The sequence below is a fragment of the Phyllostomus discolor genome, chromosome 13 (assembly GCF_004126475.2).
Source record: "Phyllostomus discolor isolate MPI-MPIP mPhyDis1 chromosome 13, mPhyDis1.pri.v3, whole genome shotgun sequence".
Classification (NCBI taxonomy): domain Eukaryota; kingdom Metazoa; phylum Chordata; class Mammalia; order Chiroptera; family Phyllostomidae; genus Phyllostomus; species Phyllostomus discolor.
In genome coordinates, this window is record NC_040915.2 from 13,953,157 (window position 1) to 13,974,276 (window position 21,120).

A 21,120-nucleotide genomic window follows, 5' to 3' on the forward strand; every position below is an offset into this window, starting at 1 on the left:
TAAAAAAGATTTTGTTTATTTTTAGAGAGGGGAAGAGGGGAGAAAGAGCGAGTGAAAGATCAATGTGTGGTTGCCTCTCGGGCGCCCCCAACTGGGGACCAGGACGGCAACCCAGGCATGTGCCCTGACCAGAATGGAAACAGGGACCCTTTGGTTGGTAGGCCTGCACTCCATCCACTGAGCCACACCAGCCAGGGCACCTTTGTAAAGGACATAGTAATGCTTTTATAATATTCAGGTACATTTGCTAGGGATTCTTTGAATACCACTGGGTAGGTCAATTTTATGCCCTGTCTTTTTTCATAGCCACTTGTAGATTTCTTCCCAATTTAAAAAATATTTTATGGTATGCCTACCAAATGTACTGAGACTCGGAATAGAAATATTTACATTCATAAAACTACGGCACTGAGAATTCTTCCTTATATTTTGATGGGCTTCCAAATATATTGCCAGTAATTCTCAGTAATTGGAACTAGGTTTGTTAAACAGATTAAGGTAAGTTTATAATATTCTTTGGAGTACTAATTTTCTTGCAGTCTTTTGGAATATAATGTGTTAGTAGATTATAGAGTACTGCCCTTATTTCAAGTATATGCACATTGGAATGCTTCTATTTGTTCTTAAAATGTGTCTTTTATTAACTTCTGGTGATTCTCATAATGTGTACAATCACATTTCTTATTTTTAGGTTTCCATATTATTATGAAAACTTGGTTTTTAACCTTAAATGTTAGCAACCTGTTAAAATAATTTTCACTTAGGTAAATTTAAGAACTTATGAAAAATGCCCCAAATTAAAACTGAGTGAGAAGTTTTAAATTATTCTAATATTTGATTTTGCAACATGGAAAACTCCTAGGGGGATGTCTCATAATAAGGATGTTGGGGGGTATTGGCAATATCAAAGCAGGTGCACTAAAAGTAAGGATAATAATTACTGTGTATAGAAATTTCAAGTTCATTTAAAAGCCTATTAGGAAAATCAGAATGTTCCCACAGCTACAGAAAATGATCTCAAGAAAGTAGCTCTGTGTGAAACATTTCAGGGAAATACGAAGAAGCTCCCTAAAGTTTCAATGAAAAGAAATGCTGTCGTTTTAGTCGTCTTCACTTCCAGCCGTATTTGAAGAACAGTAGGTGGAGCCGTTTGAGGTCTAAAAACCAACAACCCTTTCCCGGAGTTAAGATTGTGCAGTAATTGGTTAGGACTCTGAGCGCCGCTGTTCACCAATCAGAGAAAAGCAGAGAGATCCTGCTTGCGGTGCACGCGCCAGAAGCACAAAGCACCGAGAGAAACTAACCATCTCCTCCCGGACTGGGAGGAGACCGAACGGAGGAGCCCTGGTCCGCCAGCTGAGGGATAAGGACGAAAGTGTTGATCCTGACTTCGGTGATAAAAGGAAGAACTGGAAATAATCCTCCAGGAAAGTGACAATGACTCCTGCGCGACTGCACCAGGACTGCAAAGGGATGGCCTTGCTGGGAGTTCTCCTGGGGATTCTTTGGGAAACGGGATGCACTCAAATCCACTACTCAGTTCCTGAGGAGCTGGAGAAAGGCTCTAGGGTGGGCGACATCGCTAAGGATCTGGGGCTGGAGGCCCGGGAACTGGAGGAGCGTGGAGTCCGCATCGTCTCCGCAGGTAGGACGCAACTTTTCGCCCTGAATCCGCGAAGCGGCAGCTTAGTCACCGCGGGCAGAATAGACCGGGAGGAGCTCTGTATGGGGGCCATAAAGTGTCAACTAAACCTGGAGATCCTGATGGAGGATAAAGTGAAAATTTACGGGGTGGTGGTAGAAGTGAGGGACATTAATGATAATGCCCCATACTTCCGGGAAGGTGAATTAGAAATAAAAATGAGTGAAAACGCAGCCCCTGGGATGCGGTTCCCCCTTCCCCACGCTTGGGATCCGGATATCGGGACGAACTCTCTGCAAAGCTACGAGCTCAGTAGTAACAGTCACTTCTCGCTGGAGGTGCAGAGCGGAGCGGATGGTAACAAGTACCCGGAACTGGTGCTGGAGCGCGCCCTGGACCGCGAGGAAGAGGCGGCTCACCACCTGGTTCTCTCCGCCTCGGACGGAGGCGACCCAGTGCGCACGGGCACCGCGCGCATCCGCGTGACGGTCCTGGACGCGAACGACAACGCGCCGGCGTTTGCGCAGTCCGAGTACCGGGCGAGCGTCCCGGAGAACGTGCCGGTGGGCACCACGCTGCTCCAGGTGAACGCCACCGACCCAGACGAGGGAGCCTACGCGGAAGTGACGTATTCCTTCCGGTATGTGGACGACAAGGCGGCTCAACTTTTCGAGCTAAATTGTAATTTAGGGACAATTTCAACAATAGGGGAGCTGAACCACGAAGAATCAGGCTTCTATGAGATGGAAGTGCAAGCAACGGACAACGCAGGGTATTCTGCAAGAGCCAAAGTCCTCATCACAGTTTTGGATGTGAACGACAATGCCCCCGAAGTACTAGTCACCTCTCTCTCCAGCTCCATTCTGGAAAACTCTCCCAGAGGGACATTAATTGCCCTTTTACATGTAAATGATCAAGACTCTGGGGAAAACGGACAAGTGAACTGTTTCATCCAAGGGCATCTGCCCTTTAAATTAGAAAAGTCATATGGAAATTACTATAGTTTAGTGACAGACTCACTCCTCGACCGAGAACTGGTTCCTAGCTACAACATCACGGTGACCGCCACTGACCAAGGAAGTCCACCCCTGTCCACAAAAACCCACATCTCACTGAATGTTGCAGACACCAATGACAACCCGCCTGCCTTCTCTCGTTCCTCCTACACCGCCTATATCCCAGAGAACAACCCCAGAGGAGCCTCCATAGTATCTGTGACCGCCTATGACCCTGACTATGGAGAGAACGCCCAGGTCACTTACTCCCTGGTTGAGGACACCTTCCAGGGAGTTCCCCTGTCCTCTTACATTTCCATCAACTCAGACACAGGGGTCTTGTATGCTCTGTGCTCCTTCGACTATGAGCAGCTCCGAGACCTGCAGGTACAAGTGATGGCGCAGGACAGTGGGGACCCTCCGCTCAGCAGCAATGTGTCCCTGAGCCTGTTTGTACTGGACCAGAACGACAATGCACCAGAGATCCTCTACCCTGCCCTCCCCACAGACGGTGCTACTGGTGTGGAACTGGCGCCCCGCTCTGCAGAGCCCGGCTACCTGGTGACTAAGGTGGTGGCAGTGGACAGAGACTCAGGCCAGAATGCCTGGCTGTCCTACCGCCTGCTCAAGGCTAGCGAGCCAGGGCTCTTCGTGGTGGGGCTGCACACGGGCGAGGTGCACACTGGGCGGGTTCTGCTGGACAGAGATGCACTCAAGCAGAGCCTGGTGGTGGCGGTCCAGGACCATGGCCAGCCCCCTCTGTCGGCCACCGTCACGCTCACCATAGCCGTGGCAGACAGCATCCCAGAAGTCCTGGCTGATCTGAGCAGTCTTGAGTCCCGCGCCAACCCCGATGACTCCAGCCTCACACTCTACCTGGTTGTGGCCGTGGCCGCTGTCTCTTGCATCTTTCTCGCCTTTGTCATCGTGCTGCTGGCGCTCAGGCTGAGGCACTGGCATAAGTCACATCTGCTCCAGCCTTCAGGAGCTGGGTTGACAGGTGTGCCTGCCTCTCACTTTGTGGGCGTGGACGGAGTGCAGGCGTTCCTGCAGACCTATTCCCACGAGGTCTCCCTCACTGCGGACTCACGGAAGAGTCACCTGATCTTCCCGCAGCCCAACTACGCTGACACGCTCATCAGCCAGGAGAGCTGTGAGAAAAGCGAGCCTCCCTTGCTGTCAGGTGACTCAGTGTTTTCTAAAGATAACCATGCATTAATTCAGGTGAGTCCATATCACATACTCTTCTCCGAGCTTTGAGCAGAATATCGCTTATTATATGCAATGAGTATATATTCGAAGTTTAAAAAGCAGACACCAACAAAGTTATGTGTATGCAGCAGACACCAATGACAACCTGGCTGTTTTCCCTCAGGCCTTCCCTCACACCTTATTGATAACAAATTGTTATATATTTGTATGTGTTACATATAAAATATGTATTAATTCATAAAGTTCTTGTTGATGCTGTCTAGTTTTTCTAATTTAATTTGCGAACTATAAAATTCTTCCTGCTTTTAGTTGGTCTTATTTTCCACTGGCCTTGGAACAGTTTTATGCTGAACATCTGATGCCAGTTTATCTGCTAAGACCACAAATTCTTCCAAAGGGTATAAATCTAAGTTGATGAAGTTGATAACTATTTTAAATCAACTTTTATGAATAGTGACTTCAACTATATGTTAAACGGCTAACAAATTCATAAAGTGCTTTCAGTTTCTTCTAAGTGCAGTGATTCCTTCTGGTCATTAGGGACACACACAGTATACTTTCTCAGGGTCCTTAATCATTTCATGTTTGAAGTCATTCTTGAACTTCCAAACATGGCGAATTGATTTCTTATACACGTGGAACTTTCTCACAGTATAAGTGTTCTCATGAGGAAAAACTGAAACGGTAGTTTTTTTCACCCCCTTTATAGATTTCAGGAATAAATGTCTATATGTGTTTCCAAGTTAGATATTGCTTTTGCCCATTTTATCCACACTGATGATTTTAATGATGACTTTGTGGAACACTCAGAATTAACAAATTGTGTTTTGAGCACATTTTTGGTATTTTGTTGGATTTGCAGTAATTCTCTTCGTATGTTAAGTTTCCCACAACTTTTACACACATGGAAAATTTTACAGACAGTGCACAGATTCTAGGTGTTTCCTGAGAACTTTATGCTTATCGTAGAATGTTGAACAGAAATTGAATGCTAAAGTACATTATTCATGAGGAAGCATTGCAGAGACATGAGAAACCTGGTTTCTTTTGGTGAAATGTGTTATAAGGTAGAGAACCATACTATCCTAGTTATTTTCTTTATTTCTTGCCTATCTACTTTCAAAAATACAATAGTTAATTAAAACTTAGACTTATAGAAGAGATTGAAAACCATTTAGAGGATGGCCCCAAAATGAGACAGTTACTGCTCCTGGGATTCACATGCCACTTTATGCTTCTTGACAACTTATATAATTAAAAATTTTATATATGTGTGTGATTTTTTTAAAAGGAAATTTTGAGCATACCTAAATATACAGTCTTTGTGTTGACATTAAGTTCCAAATGTAATTTAATAAGTAGAGCTTTCTTAACAATATCGAGGAGACTAGAGGGCAATGTCACTACTGTTGTTTTGTAAAAGCTAATCAAAATGTTTATCACAAAGCCAGTTTTCATATGGTGGTCAATTCCAAATGAAATATGGAACACACAACAAATTACTTGGGAGGCTAACCTAGTATTGTCCAAATATGCTGACTTCTGTTTATTTAACCCAAGTTAGTGATAATCATTAAGAGCTAGCGCAATGAATAATCATGACCCATAGGCTATATCCCAAATATCAGTAATCTTAACAATGCTTCCAGTTTGAGCTAAATAGTCTTCATTAAATGGTTATTGAGTGAATGAATGAACAAATGTCTGTGCTCTGGGGATTACCTGATATTAGTATTCTAAAATGTAGTATGATAGAAAAATAACTTTGCAATGAGGTAATTCCTAACTGTGTGACCTTTGACAAGTTATTTAATCTCTTTCAGCTTCAGCAAAATAGGGATAACAATATATAATTTGAAAAGCCATGGTAAGGACTAGTGATACCATATCACTGGTTCATACCATGCTTCATACATAATATATACTGAACTAGCAGTAGCCGTGTTTTACGTTGTTGATAGAAAAAAAGAGGAGTCATGCTTTCATCGTCAGCACACTTAACATTCTTTTGGGAAAAGTAATAACAGTTCACGTGCCTCTGCAGATGGTGCAATGGGATAACCTGTGGGTGGAAGTAAAACTGTTCTAAACTTGTTACGAAAACAAATTTAAAAATCCTATAAATGCCTAGAAAGATTTTTGATTGAGCAGCCTCTATTTGTGGTCGTAAAAGATGGGGAAAGATTTTTTGCAAGAGACAATTTCATGAGTGTTAATTTTTCTCTGTCTGAACCATAGTGTAACCTAAACAAGGATCCTACTCTTCCAATAGGATTGCTAGGATGATTTAACTGGAAAATGGATCACCAAAGCCTGGAAATTGGAGTTAATTTTGTTTGGACTGTGTGAGTTTAAGCTAATGGCTTTGCAAAATATTATTCTTGGCTTTAGGATATTTGTTGATAATTTAGGATTGATAATTAGTATATTTGTTTACTGCTATTTTTATTGGTTTGAATGTTTATATTTCTTATGGTTCCAGAAATGAAATTATGTCAAGGACTTTTCTTATTTTCCTATGCTTCACTCAAAGTAAAGAAAGTAGAGACTTACTTGTGAGTAACAGAATGGACCCGGCGTGGATGTGCCTATGTACTGTAGTTTGTACCATATGTGTAGAAACAGTAGTTGAAAATTATTTAATTTTCATATTAATATAAATATTTAATATGTAAATTATAACATCCCCTGGTTCAGCAAGAGTGTTATTGAGTTAAATATATGTGTTGACCCAGCCTGGAGCAAGATTTGCAGTAGAATCTACAGAAGGTCCTGATGCTGGAAGCAATTCCTTTACAAAATCACCACCCCAGCAACTCTACATTTGTCTTCGAAGTAAAAGAAAATGAGAGTAGAAACAAACATGTTGAACTTGTGTTAGAGAAGCTACTAGACCGGGAAAAGCAAAGCCCACATCACTTACTCCTGACAGCTTTGGATGGTGAGGGCCACTTGGAAACAATGCGATACAACACTTCCACCCCTTTTTTTGGCCAGAATGTATATGGGGCCAACCTTTGAGAAGCCATGCCCTGGTACCTCCATGGTGAAGATGACAGCCACTGACCTGGATGAGGGCCTCAAAGTGGAAATCAGGTATGGCTTTGCAGCCCAGAGTACCCATATCCAACTTGGCCTTAATCACCAGAGGGGAAAAATAAAAACTTTAAGTACATTGGACTACAAAGAGATTAAAAGATATTCTACAGTTTAGGAAGCAAGGAACCAGGGGGTTGACTGGTTGCCCAGTATAGTTGAGATGAAAATTCTACACCTCCATCTTGGCCGGAACCAAAATTCTAGATGATGATAACAAAGTCCCAGAGGTGATTTTTACTTCTGTTTCCACAATGATTCCTGGAGATTCTGCATGTTGGCCAGTAGTCTGTTTAAGACACAGGATCCAGATTTGGGAGAAAATAGGGAAGTACAAGAAAATGTATCTTTCAGAATTTAATCTTCCATGAATAATTGCCACAAGCTTGTAACAGATAGGGCCCTGGACCTGGAATAAACCCTGGAGTACAATGTTACCTGCGTGACCACTGACAGAAGCAAGCTACCTCTCTCCTCCAGCAGAAGCATCACCCTACATCTTAGAGACATCAACAATAATGTGCCATTTCTCCACTAGGCCTCTTATGTGGTTCACATAGTCAAGAACAACCCTTCTGGTGCCTCCATTGCCTAAGTCTGCACCTCGTATCCCAACATGGGACCTACCAGTTATTTGTCCTACTCCACTGTGGCTAATTCAAATACTATAAGTGAATTTGAACTAGCACAGAATGCTGGATAGTTACTGTTCCTTGTAATCAAATGTTTGTACAAATGGATCCAAATAATGTTAGCATGGCTTTTCATTGAACTTACAGTTTACAAACACTTCAAAAATTATAGAATGATATTTGCATATAAAATTCCCCATTATATATCACTGTCAGTGATTTAGAAGCTTGAAATCTAAAATATAACAAAAATAAAAAGGAAACAGTTACTTTTGGAAATTAGGTAAAACAGTGAAATTAGGTAAAGTGGATAACATAGAAACTGAAAAAAGTGAAGGGAGAATTATTGGTAAGTCAAGAGAAAGAATATTAGCAGTGAGATTCTTAAGATCAGTAAGTCATGGTAGGGTTCCTTTTGGTGTGGATTCTGTTGTCCACCTAAGCTATGTTAATTTTATTATAAATGCTACCTGGATGTTAGTCTTTAAAAAGAATTCAGCAAATCAGATAACTTGGCATCTTCAACCTGGATTGCTACATCTTGGAAACCAAGAATAGACAAGCATCTCCACAGATATGTGTCACTTGCATGGTTTGGCTTTATCTTATGTGATACTTGACCTAGCAGTATATTAGGGGAGGCAGTGAATATTTTCTCACCAGGAATTGAATATTCCTGGTGAGAAAAAGGCACTTATCTGACACTTATGGCTCTTCTATTTACCTTATTGAAAATCGACCTTTACATGTGGTATGAGGTAGCAATTCAATGAGGTAATGGTCAAGGTTCTGTTTTCCCATATGGATGTCCAGTTTTTGCAGCACCAGTTTTTGAAAAGATTTTTCCTTTTCCTATTGAATAGCTTTGGCACACTCGTTGAAAATCATTTGATTGCTATATTTGGGTCTATTTCTAGATTGCCATGTGCCATTGATCTATTTGTCTATCTGTCTTGATTATTGTAGCTTTATAGTAAGTCTTGAAGTCAGGTAGGTTGTCTACCAACTTTCTTCTTTTTTTAACATTGTTTTGACTATTCTTGGTTCTTTGTCTTTCCAAATAAATTGAAATCATCTTGCCACTTTCCAAAGGGGAAAAGCCTGCAGTGGTTTTGAATGGAATTGCTTTGAACCTATACATTCATTGGGGGAGGGGGTCATCTCAACAATATTGAGATTTCCAATCCATGAGAATGGTATATATTTCCATTTACTGAGGTCTTCTTTAACATCTCTCAGCAATGTTTTGTAGTTTGCAGTGTAGGGGTCTTGAATATCTTTCATTAAATTATTCAAACATACTTGATAGTTTTAGATGTTACCATAAATTGTGTTTTAATTTTATTTACTGATTGCTTATTGCTAGCTTACAGAAAAATTAATTATTTTTGTATGTCCCATGTGCTTTTGAAAAACAAGAGGTGGAGGGTGCTCTGTTCTTATACTGTGTGAAAATATCATGTGAGAGGATATAGCATAAGCTTAAACCACCTTTTCATAAGTTCAGGCTTCAATTCTCTGTAGTGTATAGGTTTGAAGAGCCCACCCAGAGACAAGTACCTGCCTCAAGTCAAGTATTGGGTGGTTCATTCATGCATTTATTTTTTTTTAAATATTTTATTTATTTATTTTTAGAGAGGGAAGGGAGGGAGATAGAGAGAGAGAGAGAGGGAGAGAAACATTAATGTGCGGTTGCTGGGGGCTATGGCCTGCAACCCAGGAATGTACCCTTGCTGGGAATCGAACCTGGGACACTTTGGTTCCCAGCCCACGCTCAATCCACTGAGCTACGCCAGCCAGGGCCATTCATGCATTTATATAGCAAACATGAACTGTCTGCTTTATGCAAGGCAGTTTCTTAGGTACCAAAGGTGCAGCAATGAACAGGGCAGACCTGATTCCCTCCTTAATGGGTCCCCATTCTAAGATACAGTCTTTCACAAGTCTGCTAAATGCCACCAAGAAAAACAAGGATGTTAAGAGAGTTTGTAATAGAGAGGCTTACCACAATCCAAAGGGTCTAGGAAGACTTCTTTCAGGAAGTGATATTTAGAGTAAGATCTGAAAGATAAGTAGAAGTCAGCTAGGTAACGAGAGGATTAAAAAAGAAAATGTCAGGCAGGGGAAATTGGATGTGTAAAGGTTCTAAAAAAGAAAAGGTGAGCGACTGAAAAGGGCTAGGGAGGCTAGAAGTGGAAAATAAGTAGAGCCTTGAAAACCATATTAAATATTCCGGATTGTATCCTAAGTAGGAGCTATTGGAAAGTTTTAAACAAGGGAGTGTCAAGTTATGATTTGAATTTTTAAAAGATTACTCTGGCTGCTGTGTGGTGACTTGATATAGGAGGGTTATAAATGGAATAGGGAGAACAGATGGGAGACTGTGGTAATGTTCCTGTTAAGAAACAGAACTCAAATGTATTAAAAGGAAGACAGTGGATGTGGAAATAAATGGAAGGACTAGAGATATATGTTTTTTTAAGTTCTTTTTTTTTCAGAATTTCTTATTAATTAATTTATTTAATGATTCTTTTTATATATTTTTAATTTAATTTATTTATTTCTTAGAGAGGGAAGGAAGGGAGAAAAAGAGAGAGAGAGAAACATCAATGTACAGTTGCTGGGGGTCATGGCCTACAACCCAGGCATGTACCCTGACTGGGAATCAAACCTGCGACACTTTGGTTCACAGCCTGTGCCCAATCCACTGAGCTACACCAGCCAGGGCCTTGGAGGTGTATTTAAGAAATAGATTCAGCAAGACAATGATGGAAAGACTGAAATGTAAACTCCATGAGGACAGTGACTCTTTAGTTTAATATATTCCTCAAGATCATTGCCTGGCAAATGGTAGATCCTCAATAAAATATCACTGACTGAACAAATACAATGGATAAAAGAGAGGTGGGATTGAGCCATTTGTAGGTTTCTGAATTGAGAAACTGGATGGCCCAAGGTACCATTTTGTAGGATATAGAAGACTATCGAAGGATAAATTTCAGAGAAATCAAGAGTTGAATTGTGAACAAGTTAAGTTTGAGATTCTTTGAAACATCCAAGTGCAGATATTGAGAATATGGTTGGTCATGTGGTCAGTATTCTTTTCCTTTGATCTCCTCCACTGTGATAATCTATTCAGATGGGTAGAACCTCACCAGGCTGATTATGATTAGCTCCCTGATGACTCTACACTAGTATGTTTTGGGGCTCATGGCAGAGCTACCTGTGTTTTATTTTTCTTCCTGATCTCTTTTTCAGTATTAGAAACATGGAGAACCTCACTGTATCTAATTCATACTCAGCCCACTCTTCAGACTGGTCCTGGTGCCCAGTTCTTTTTATGCCTCTGGAATTTTGTTTGAATTAAAGTTTATCAAGCTGCTTTAATTTGTTGCTATTTAATTTTATTTGACTTGATTGAATGTTTTTCAAAGAAAAATGTAAGCTCTGTTTTTCTTCACCATCTGTTTTTGGCTTCCAAACAGTAAAATTTTAGATAAGGAATGTTTAGGATAAAAGATACAGAACAATAATAATAAAATTTTTGGAAGATTGTATGAAGGGGGACCCAAACATCCCAGAAATTATTTATAAAAAATTGTGTATTTATTCTTACATGTTTAAACTTCAGTCACCTTCAAAGTACTCCTAATGCAATATACCTATTGAGACTTTTTCCACTGCTCAAAACAGTTTTATTTATTGTTTGTTTCTATGTATTAGGAAGAGCTACTGTGTCTCTCAGGCTTGATAGACTGGGTTAATGTAGTAGGTATCATGTAGAGTCCAGTGACACAGTCTTCCCTATTACCCCAGCTGTGTACTCAAGGTGTGCCCATGTGTGGGCTACATACACCCTCATCTTGTAGTTGAGCCTTGATTGCTGTTGGCACATCCAAGATCAGCCACTGCCTGTGTTCTCTCTGGGGTCACACAGCATGAGCTACAAAGCGATGTGCAGTTGGCTGCTGCTTATGCTGGGCTTGGAGGTGCCCAGGAGAGGCCAAGCTGTGAACCAAGGCTGGCTTCTGCTAGTGCCAGGCCTGGAACCACTTAGCTAGGGGGACAGGACTTGCTGAAGCCTGATGCTGCTTGTTTGAGAGAATTTAGGAAAATATGAAGCATGTGCCAAGAAAGGCCCTTTGTATGGAAAAGTCACCGGAAACAGCTTAGGTGGACCTAAAAGTTGGGTGTGGCAGGGCCTCAGGGAATCACCAGGGGGGGCAAATACTGTAAGCCAGGTTGATGGAATCTCAGATATAGCCCCCACCTGCTGTCTCTGTGGGTGGGGGGAGGGCTCAGAAAGGGAACAGTGGCCTCTGCCAGCACTTCTGTCTGGGAAAAAGATGCCCTGAAACTCTTGCTCTGATGCCAGATAATTCAATTCCTCCCTCTACGTCTCTGATGCCTTTCAATCACCTTCTCTGGTGCCGGAGCTAAGAGGGAGTGAGTCCAACTAAGTTTGTGTGCAGACCCTTTAAGAGGAATTGCCTGGGGTTCCAGAAATTTCTGTCTTCCAGAGCCTCAATCTCCCCTGTGTTGTACAGCCAGAAGATATGGAGACTTATCTTCCTGGCACTGGAACCCTAGGATGGGGGGGCCTGGTGTGGGCTTGGGACCCCTCACTCCTGAAATAGCTCTCCTGATTTTTATCTGATTCACCACATATGCGTATAGGACTGGCTCTTTCTGCATGTCCACCCCTCCTACCAGTCTCCTACCAGTGTGGTTTCTACTTTAATTCTGTAGTTGTAGGACTTCCATTCAACTCGTTTTCTGATGGGTCTGAATGATGGTTGTTCTGTAGTTTAGTTGTAATTCTGATGAGGCTGTGCAAGGAGGTGAGCTATGTTTACCTATGCCACCATCTTAAATTCTTTAACTCTCAGTGGTTCTGATATTTCGGATTACAATGTACTAAGTAAATATTATTTTATTTTTTACTTCACTATGAGAGTTTCTTATTTTCATAAAAATTTTAAAGGTCATGACACGATCATAATTTCCCCCATTGATTATTAAGATCACTTTACAGTCTCAGCTTGCAGGGTCATTTTTACAGCCCTGCACTACCATGCAAAGAGAGGAATGCCTGTATGTACTCCTTTGCAGTTTGCTTTTTAAAAAATTTTAATCAGTTTCATTGCAGTATGATTTATATATAATAAAATATATAAAACTATACAACTCAATGGATTTTGACAAATGTTTGCACTTGTGTAACCACCACTATAATCGAAATACAGAACATTACTATAACCTTCAAAAGTTCCCTCATGCCCTTTCCAATCAATTTTCCACATCCCTCCAGGGAACTGCTGACCTGCTTCCTGTCACTGTAAGTTAAGTTTTGACTTTTCCAGAATTTCATCTAAATGGAATCCTACAACGTGTGCTCTTTTGTGTTTGCCTTCTTTAGCTCAATATATTTTTGAAATTCACTCACATTGTTGCATTTATTAGTAGCTTATTTCTTTCTATTGCTGAGTGGTATTGCTTTGTATCAATACATCACAATTTCTTTAGCCCTTTACCTTTTGCTGGATATTTGGGATGTTTGCAGTTTGGTGTTGTTCTGAATTAAGGTGATATGAACATTTATGTAGAAGTTTTGTTGTGGGCATAGATTTTTAGTTCTTGGTTAAACACCTAAAAGCACGATTGCTGTCATATAAAATGAGAAGTATATATTTAGCTTTATAAGAAGCTGCAAAACATTTTTAAAGTGATATCACTTAACATTTCCATCAGCAGTACATGAGAAGTTTCATTTGATCCACACCCTCCCCAAATGCTTCTTGTTGCTAAACTTTTAATTTTAATCATTCTAAGGGTGTGCAGTTACTGTCTCATTGGGGTTTTAATTTGTGTTTTCTTGTTGACTAAAGATATCGAGTACCTATCTTTTCATGTGCTTATTTGCTATGCGTATATTTTCTTCTTGAAGTCTATTCAGATTATTTGTTCATCTTTGAGTTATTTGACAGTTTTAAAAATACATTGTAGATGTGAATGTTTGTTACATATATGTCTTGTGGATATTAGGACTTAAAGACTGGCTTGGCTTTTTTCTTAATAGGGTCTTTTGAAGAGCAGAAGTTATAAGTTTGATAAAGCCCAATTTATTCATTTCTCCTTTTATAGTTTTTATTTCTTATGTCCTATTTCATAAAGCAAATATTTTCTCTTTTTCCTAGAATTTTTATAATTTTACCATTTATAATTTGGTATATGATCCATTTTGAGTTGATGCTTTGTGTATGATGTGAACGTTTATATTTTTCCAAAGGGATATCAAGTTGTGCCTTTGGAAAAACTTGCTGAGATGATTATCCTTCCCCATTAAGTAACCTTGGCACCTTCCTCAAAAAAATCATTTGACCATAAATATGTGTCTTTTTAATGGGATCTCTGTTCTAATGCATATATATCTGTAGTATTGTAATAAAGTCTTGAAATCAGGTAGTGTTAGTTCTCTTATCTTTGTTTTCCTTTTCCAAAGTTATTTTTGTTATTCTAGATCCTTTGATTTTCATATAAATTTTGATATCATGCTGTCACTTTCTTTAAGAACAAAAAAGACTTCTGGATATTGATTAGGGTTGCACTGAATATATAACTTCAATTTAGGAAAAATTAATGATATTATTGAATTTTTCAATCCATGAACATGACATATCTCTTTATTTAAGTACTTTTTAATTTCTCTAAGCAATGTTTTGTAGTTTTCAGTGTGCAGATTTTATATATGTTTTGTTAAATTCACTGCTTATTATTTAATATTCTCTACTATTCTAAATAGCATTTAAAATTTTTATTTTCAAATTGATCTTTACAAGTATATAAAAATACAATTGATTTTTTATTGAACTTATTGAGGTGACATTGATCTTCTATTCTAGGCCCTTAGTAAATTGATTTATGAGTACCACTAGGGTTATTTTTTTAGAATTCTCTACATACACAAATATTTTCTGCAAAAAAAAAAAGACTTTTATTTCTTCATTTCCAATCTGTATTTCTTTTATTTCTTTTTTTAAAGTTTTATTTATTTTATTTTAAGAGAGGTTGTACAGGAGGGAGAAAGAAAGGGAGGGAAACATCAGTATGTGATTGCCTCTCATGTGCTCCCTACTGGGGAACTGGCCCACAATGCAGGTATGTGCCCTGACTGGGAATCAAACCAGTGACCCTTTGGTTTGTAGGCCAGCACTCAACACACTGAGCCACACCAGCCAGGGTTCTTTTATTTCTTTTACTTGCCCTGTTGCATTGGTTAGAACTTCCAGAGCAAAATCAAATAGAAATGGTGAGAGTGGACATTCCATTTGTAATCAGTCTTTTCTGAGGGAAAGTATTTAGTCTCCCACCATTAAGTTTCCATAGATACAAATTGAGGAAGTTCCCTTTATTTCTAGTTTGTTGAGAGTTTTTTTAAAAATCATGAATGAGTGTTAAATTTTGTCAGATGCTTTTTTGCACCTACTGAAATGACCATATAACCTTTCAATTTTACTTGTTAATACGGTAAATTATGGAGATTGGGTTTTAAATGTTTGATTGTTTGCTGTCTTTGTACGGACAAATGTTTTTATTTCTCTCGGGTATATATGTAAGAGCTCCATTTTATTGGTTTCTGAACTTGCATTTATTGTTTCTTTGTTTCTGCTTGCTTTGTGTTTATTTGCTCTTCTTTTTCAAGTTTCTTGAGGAGGATCATAATTTATTCATCTGAGACCTTTTCTCTTATCATTAATGCTATACACTTACCTCTCAGGACTGCTTTAACTGTATTCCATAAATTCTGATATGTTGTATTTCTACTTTCATTCAGTTCAATGTATTTTTAAATTTTCTTTGAGCCATAGATCATTTAGAACTGTGGTGTTTTATTTTCAAGAGTTTAGAGACTTCTGTTATCTTTTGGATTTTTATTTTAATTCTAAGATAGTTAAAGCATATATTCTGTGTGATTTCCATTCTTTTAAATTGGTTGAGCTTTGTTTTCTGACCTGGGTGTGATCAGAATATGTACCTTTGGGGTAGTATGCTCTATGTGTTGATTAGGTCCTGTTAGTTAATGGTGTTCATTTCTATATTCTCGTTAGTATTCCTATCAATTCTTTAAAAAGTTTTATCAATTACTATTCACTTCTGTACACTTATTAGTAGTTCTCTCAGTTGTCAGATTGTTGAAGATGGCAGCTATAATGGTGGGTTTGTCTATTTTACTTTTCAGTTATGTCAGTTTTTGTTTCATGTATTTTTAAGTTTTGTTGTTTGGTATATACATATTTAAGATGGCTATGTCTTCCTGGTGGATCAACCCTTTTGTCATTGCATAATGTCCCTCTTTGTCCCTCGTAATTTTGTTTGGATAAATAGGCACTTAAGATTGTTAAGTCTTCTGGATACTTGATAAATTGACCTTTTGTCATTTTGAAATGTCTCTTTTTCTCTGTAATATATCTTGTCCCAAGGTCTATTTTCTTCTGATATTAATGTAGCACTAAGCTTCCTTATAATTAACATTACATGACATATTTTTTACGTGTGTGTGTATTTTATATATAATGCATTTTCTGTAGACAGGATAAAATTGGGTCTTGCTTTTTATTCACCTCTTACTTTGAGTTGGAATGTTCAGACCACTTACATTTAATGTAATATTGATATGATTATGTCTACCATCTTGCTCTTTGTGTCTCCTTATCCCATCAGCTTTTTATTTCTTTCATCTTTTCCTGCTTACTTTATTTTAGATTGAGTATTGTTTAATATTCCATTTGTCTCTGATAATAGTTTATTAGATATCTTCTTTTTATCTACTTAATTTTGTAAATAGTTGTTCTAGGGTTCACTGTGTATTTACCTTATCCTTTAACTTATCACCATAAACATAATTCACAGAGGTATAGCACTTCATATATAATGAAGTATCCTTTACCAATATGCTTCTATTTCTTTTTTTTAAATCCTCACCTGAGGATATATATTTTTATTGAGTTTAGAGAGAGAGGAAGGGGGAGAGAGAAAGAGAGAGAAAGAAACATTGATCTGAGAGAGAAACATCAATCAACTGTCTTCCACATGGTCCTTTACTGAGGATCAAACTAACACCCTAGGTATGTGCCCTTACCAGGGATGGAACCTGCAACCTTTTGGTGTATAGGACAACGCTCCAACCAACTTAACCACCCAGCCAGGGCAACAATATTCTTCTTTTTTAAATTATATTTTATTGATTATGCTATTAAAATTGTCCCAGTTGTTCCTCTTCTGTTTCCCTCCACCCACCCCACCACTCCCACAGGCAATCCCCAAACTATATACTTCTATTTCCCATCTTAGTTTTTTGTGCTATTGTTATAACACATTTTACTTCTGCATACATTTTAAGTCCCACAATATGTTATTTTTGCTTTAACTAATCATTTTTCTTTTAAATAAATTAAAAGGTGAGAAGAAAGATCTTTAATATGTAACCTACATTTTTATCATTTCTGTCATTAATTTCCTTGCATAGATCCAGATTTCCATCTGGTGTCATTTTCCTTCCGACTAAAGAACTTCCTTCACTGTTTCTTAGGATAGCAATCTGCTTGTCACTTATTTTCTTTGTTTTTGTTTGTCTTTAAAACATCTTTATTTCACCTTTATTTTTTGAGAGATACTTTGGCTGGATATAAAATTTTAGACTGACAATTTTATTATTTCAGCATTTTAAAGATATTGTTTCTCTCTTCTGCCTTGCACTGCTTCTGATTAGAAGTCTGTAACCTTGCAGCTGCTTCCAAAACTTTCTCTTTATTAGTGGCTTTCAGAGATTTGATTGATGGACCTTGGTGTGCTTTTCTTTATGTGTATTCTACTTGGAATTCATTGAGCTTCTTGATTCTGCATGTCTATGATTTTAAGTTTAGGAAGTTTGGGACTGTATTCAAATGTTATTTGTCGCACTCACATACAATTATGGAACTTCAATTTCAGTTATTTTAGTGTACTTGATATTTCCCACAGGTTGCTAAATCTTTTTTCATTTTAAAAATATATTTCAGTTTGGATAGTCTCCAATGCTATGAAAGTTGGGTGATCTTGTCTTTCTCAGCGTCTAGTCTATGGCTAATTCCATCTAGTGAAGTTTTTATTTCACAAATTGTTCACTTCTAGAAGATCAGTTTCATTCTTTCATTTCATTGCATTTCTCTCATTATCTTCATTTTTTCCTTTAAATTCTTGAGAATATTCACAATAACTCTTTTAAAGTTATCTGCTAATGTCATTGCCTCTTCCATTTCTAGGGTTGATTTTCTTCCTGGTTTTAGGTCACAATTTTCTGCTTATTTGCATATCTAGTAATGTTTTTTTTTTAAAGATTTTATTTATTTATTTTTAGAGAGGGAAGGGAGGGAAAGAGAGAGAGAGAGAGAGAGAAACATCAATGTGCGGTTGCTGGGGGTTCTGGCCTGCAACCCAGGAATGTACCCTGGCTGGGAATTGAACCTGGGACACTTTGGTTCCCAGCCCGTGCTCAATCCACTGAGCTATGCCAGCCAGGGTTTATATCTAGTAATGTTTTTATTGGATGGCAGACATTGTAAATGTTACATTATTGAATGCTTGGGTTTTGTGGTGTTTCTGTAAGTATTGAAGGTTTGTAAGTTTTCTGCAGATCAGGTTGGCCTTTCAAGGCTTGTTTTCAAGCTTTGCTAAGGACAGGTCTATAGAAGCATTTATTTGCCTTGAGCTAGTTAAGACCTGCTGCTAAGTTGTGCCTTTTTTTTTTTTAATTTCTCTGAGTGTTCAGCAGGATCTCTGTATTCTGACTGAATGGAATTCAAATATTTCCCATCCTTGTGTGAGCTCCAGGAATTCTTCAGCGAATAGCTCCCTTGACAGTTGTTTTTTGCTCAGTTTTAAAAGAATGTCAGTCCATGTATGCTCGGATTGTCATTCTGCCAAAGACCCAAGGGAATCCTTATCCAGATTTCTGGAGTTCTGTGTGCAGCCCCATTCTCTTTGGTGTTCTTCCCTACACACTCTGGCTGCCTTAGTCTCCCAGATTCTAATTTATACTCCTCAACTCAGTAAGGACACCGTGTTATTCTTGGGTTTCTCCTTTTCTGCAACATTTTCTGAAAATTGCCTCCAATCAAAAAACCAGAGATCCTAGAACTCATCAGTGTTGCACTCCTTTTGGGCCCATGTCTAAAAGCACTTTTCACATATTTTCATCAATCTTCTAGTCATTTACAGTGGTATGGCTAGTTCCACATGGTCAAAATAAAAAATTTCCACTTTGTTTTTTTACACTAACAATATATCCTAGAAATCTTCTATATCAATTTATAGAGCTCTTCGTTGTTTTTTAAAATATGTAGTCTCATGAAATCCCATTGTATATATATGTACATAGTCTATTCAACCAATCTGTAGTTTGTCATTTAGGTAGTTTCTAATCTTTTTGCATTACAAATAATTCCATAATGAGTAACCTGGCACATATGTGTTTTCATAATTTTTATGATGTATATTTAAGGCAGATTCCTAAAACTGTAATTGTTAGGTCATAGGCTAAATGCATATGTAGTTTTGTCAACTATAGCTATTTCCTTCCATGTAGGTAGTACCATTTTGTATTTCTACAAATAGATGAGAATACTAATTTTCCAAAATCCTCATCTATGAAATATGTTATCAAGATTTTACATTTTTGTCAGTCTTATCAATAAAAAACTCAAAGTAGTTTTAATTCAAATATCTCTCATTATGATTGAAGTTAAACACTTTTTCATATGTTTATGAGTCAGTTTATCTCTTTTTAAAATTGTTCGTGTCTCATGTTCATTTTTCCATTAGATTTTTGTGTTTCATCCTAAAATTTAAAAATTTATTTATATGTTTAGAGATACCAGCTCTTTGTCCAAGATACAAGTTGTGAATATTTTTTTTTGCATTTCCTTTGCCTTTCACATTTGTTTGTGGTATTTTTTGCAATGCAATCCATTTTTCCCTTTATTTGTATATAATCAAATGAATCAGTCTCTTCTTGTATTGAATTTAGGTTTGGAGTCATAGTTAGAAAGCTTTGTTGTACACTCAGGTTATAGAAATATTCATCAGCTTTCTTCTAGGATTTATATGGTTTTTAGATTTTTCCTTTTAGATCCCTAATCTATATGTACTTTATTCTTGTATGTGTTGAGGTATAAAACTAATTTTATCTTTTTTTCCTAAGTGGCTATCCAACTGTCCCAACCCCATTTACTTAAAACTTCATCTTTGCCCCAGTAATTTGAAATAGCATCTCTATTACCTACCAAACTTCTATATTGCCAGAATAGTTTAGTAATCAGAAAGCTACACTTATTTCTCACTAAAAATTATCATTATATGTTGAAGTACTTAATAGAAAACAAATAAACAACTGGTGAAACCTAATAATGATTTAGATAACAATATGATAACAACATGCTTGGGAAAAATTGAACAAATTCTATCTAAGGATAATTTAGGTCTCTTGGGAGTTTTGCATGTGGACAAATTTAGTAGCATTTTGCAGGTAATTTCCTGGCATATCTAAGTTTGTGATAAATAAGCAAAAAGAGAGTACTATGCAATCAACACTAGAAGGGAATAGCACTTAGATAAGAGAAGAGCCAAATGCCTTTTATTTTTCTTAAGCTTTAGACGTCCAAAATCAGTGACTGTAGTTCCAAAATATTTTAATGAAGTGATTTCTTCTTCTTCTAAAGGTAGATAGAATGAAGGTCTTAAAAAACTTATTCTGAAGATTCATAGATCATCATTTAAAATACAAGAATGCAAAACATTTTTGCACAAATAACATTCATATAAATATTAAGGCTAAGCCATTCTGCTTCTTCACCAAATCCCTGTGTCTCTCACCTATTTAAATTGTGATATGTACTTGATTGATCTGTTGGTTTTCTCTTTTTATGACATTTCTCATCAAATGATCCCTTAATTTGACCTTAGGATGTTTCTCAAATAGGCAAATTATGTTGAATTGAGAGATTATTAGCTGATACTTAGGATTTTAAGGGGATAATACATATATTTTCCCTTGAGTGTAGTAATTTAATAGTATCATGAGTAGACTTTTTTTACATTACTGGCCCCCTGGGAATAAATATCGGGTAATCACCTAATATTTAAAATAATATTAGCCCTGGGTGGTGTGGCTCAGTGGATTTAGTGCCAGCCTACAAACCACTGGGTCAAGGGTCACTGGTTCAATTCCCAGTCAGGGCACGTGCCTGGGTTGTGGGCCAGGTCCTCAGTAAGGGGCACTTGAGAGGCAACCACACATTGATGTTTCTCTCCTTCTCTTTCTCCCTCCCTTCCCCTCTCTAAAAATAAATAAATAAATAAATATTTGCAAAAGACAGATCCGATAAAAAGATTATTAGTCACTCCAATAAATTAAAAATAATAATAATATTAGGAATATTTATGGAGAGCTTCCTCTATGTTAAGCAAGGCCAGTGTCATGGATATGTGACCCATGATGTCACAATGG

The 21,120-nt window shown here is 37.8% G+C and overlaps 1 protein-coding gene across 19 annotated transcripts in view; it reads left to right on the forward strand.

The window, feature by feature from the left end:
• Positions 1 to 21,120, forward strand: part of LOC114509216 (protocadherin gamma-C4) — a 140,286-nt gene that overhangs the window by 84,371 nt on the left and 34,795 nt on the right. Inside the window, exon 2 of one of the 19 annotated variants that reach the window (XM_036014905.1) lies at positions 1,121 to 1,439. The exons of 17 other annotated variants lie outside the window; for them this stretch is intronic. In XM_036014905.1, coding sequence (XP_035870798.1) covers positions 1,121 to 1,201 — 81 coding nt within the window. In that variant the 3' untranslated portion in view covers positions 1,202 to 1,439. Of the gene's footprint in view, positions 1 to 129; positions 3,862 to 21,120 lie in introns of those variants that run through there. One more of the 19 variants, XM_028527430.2, reaches the window with a different exon arrangement.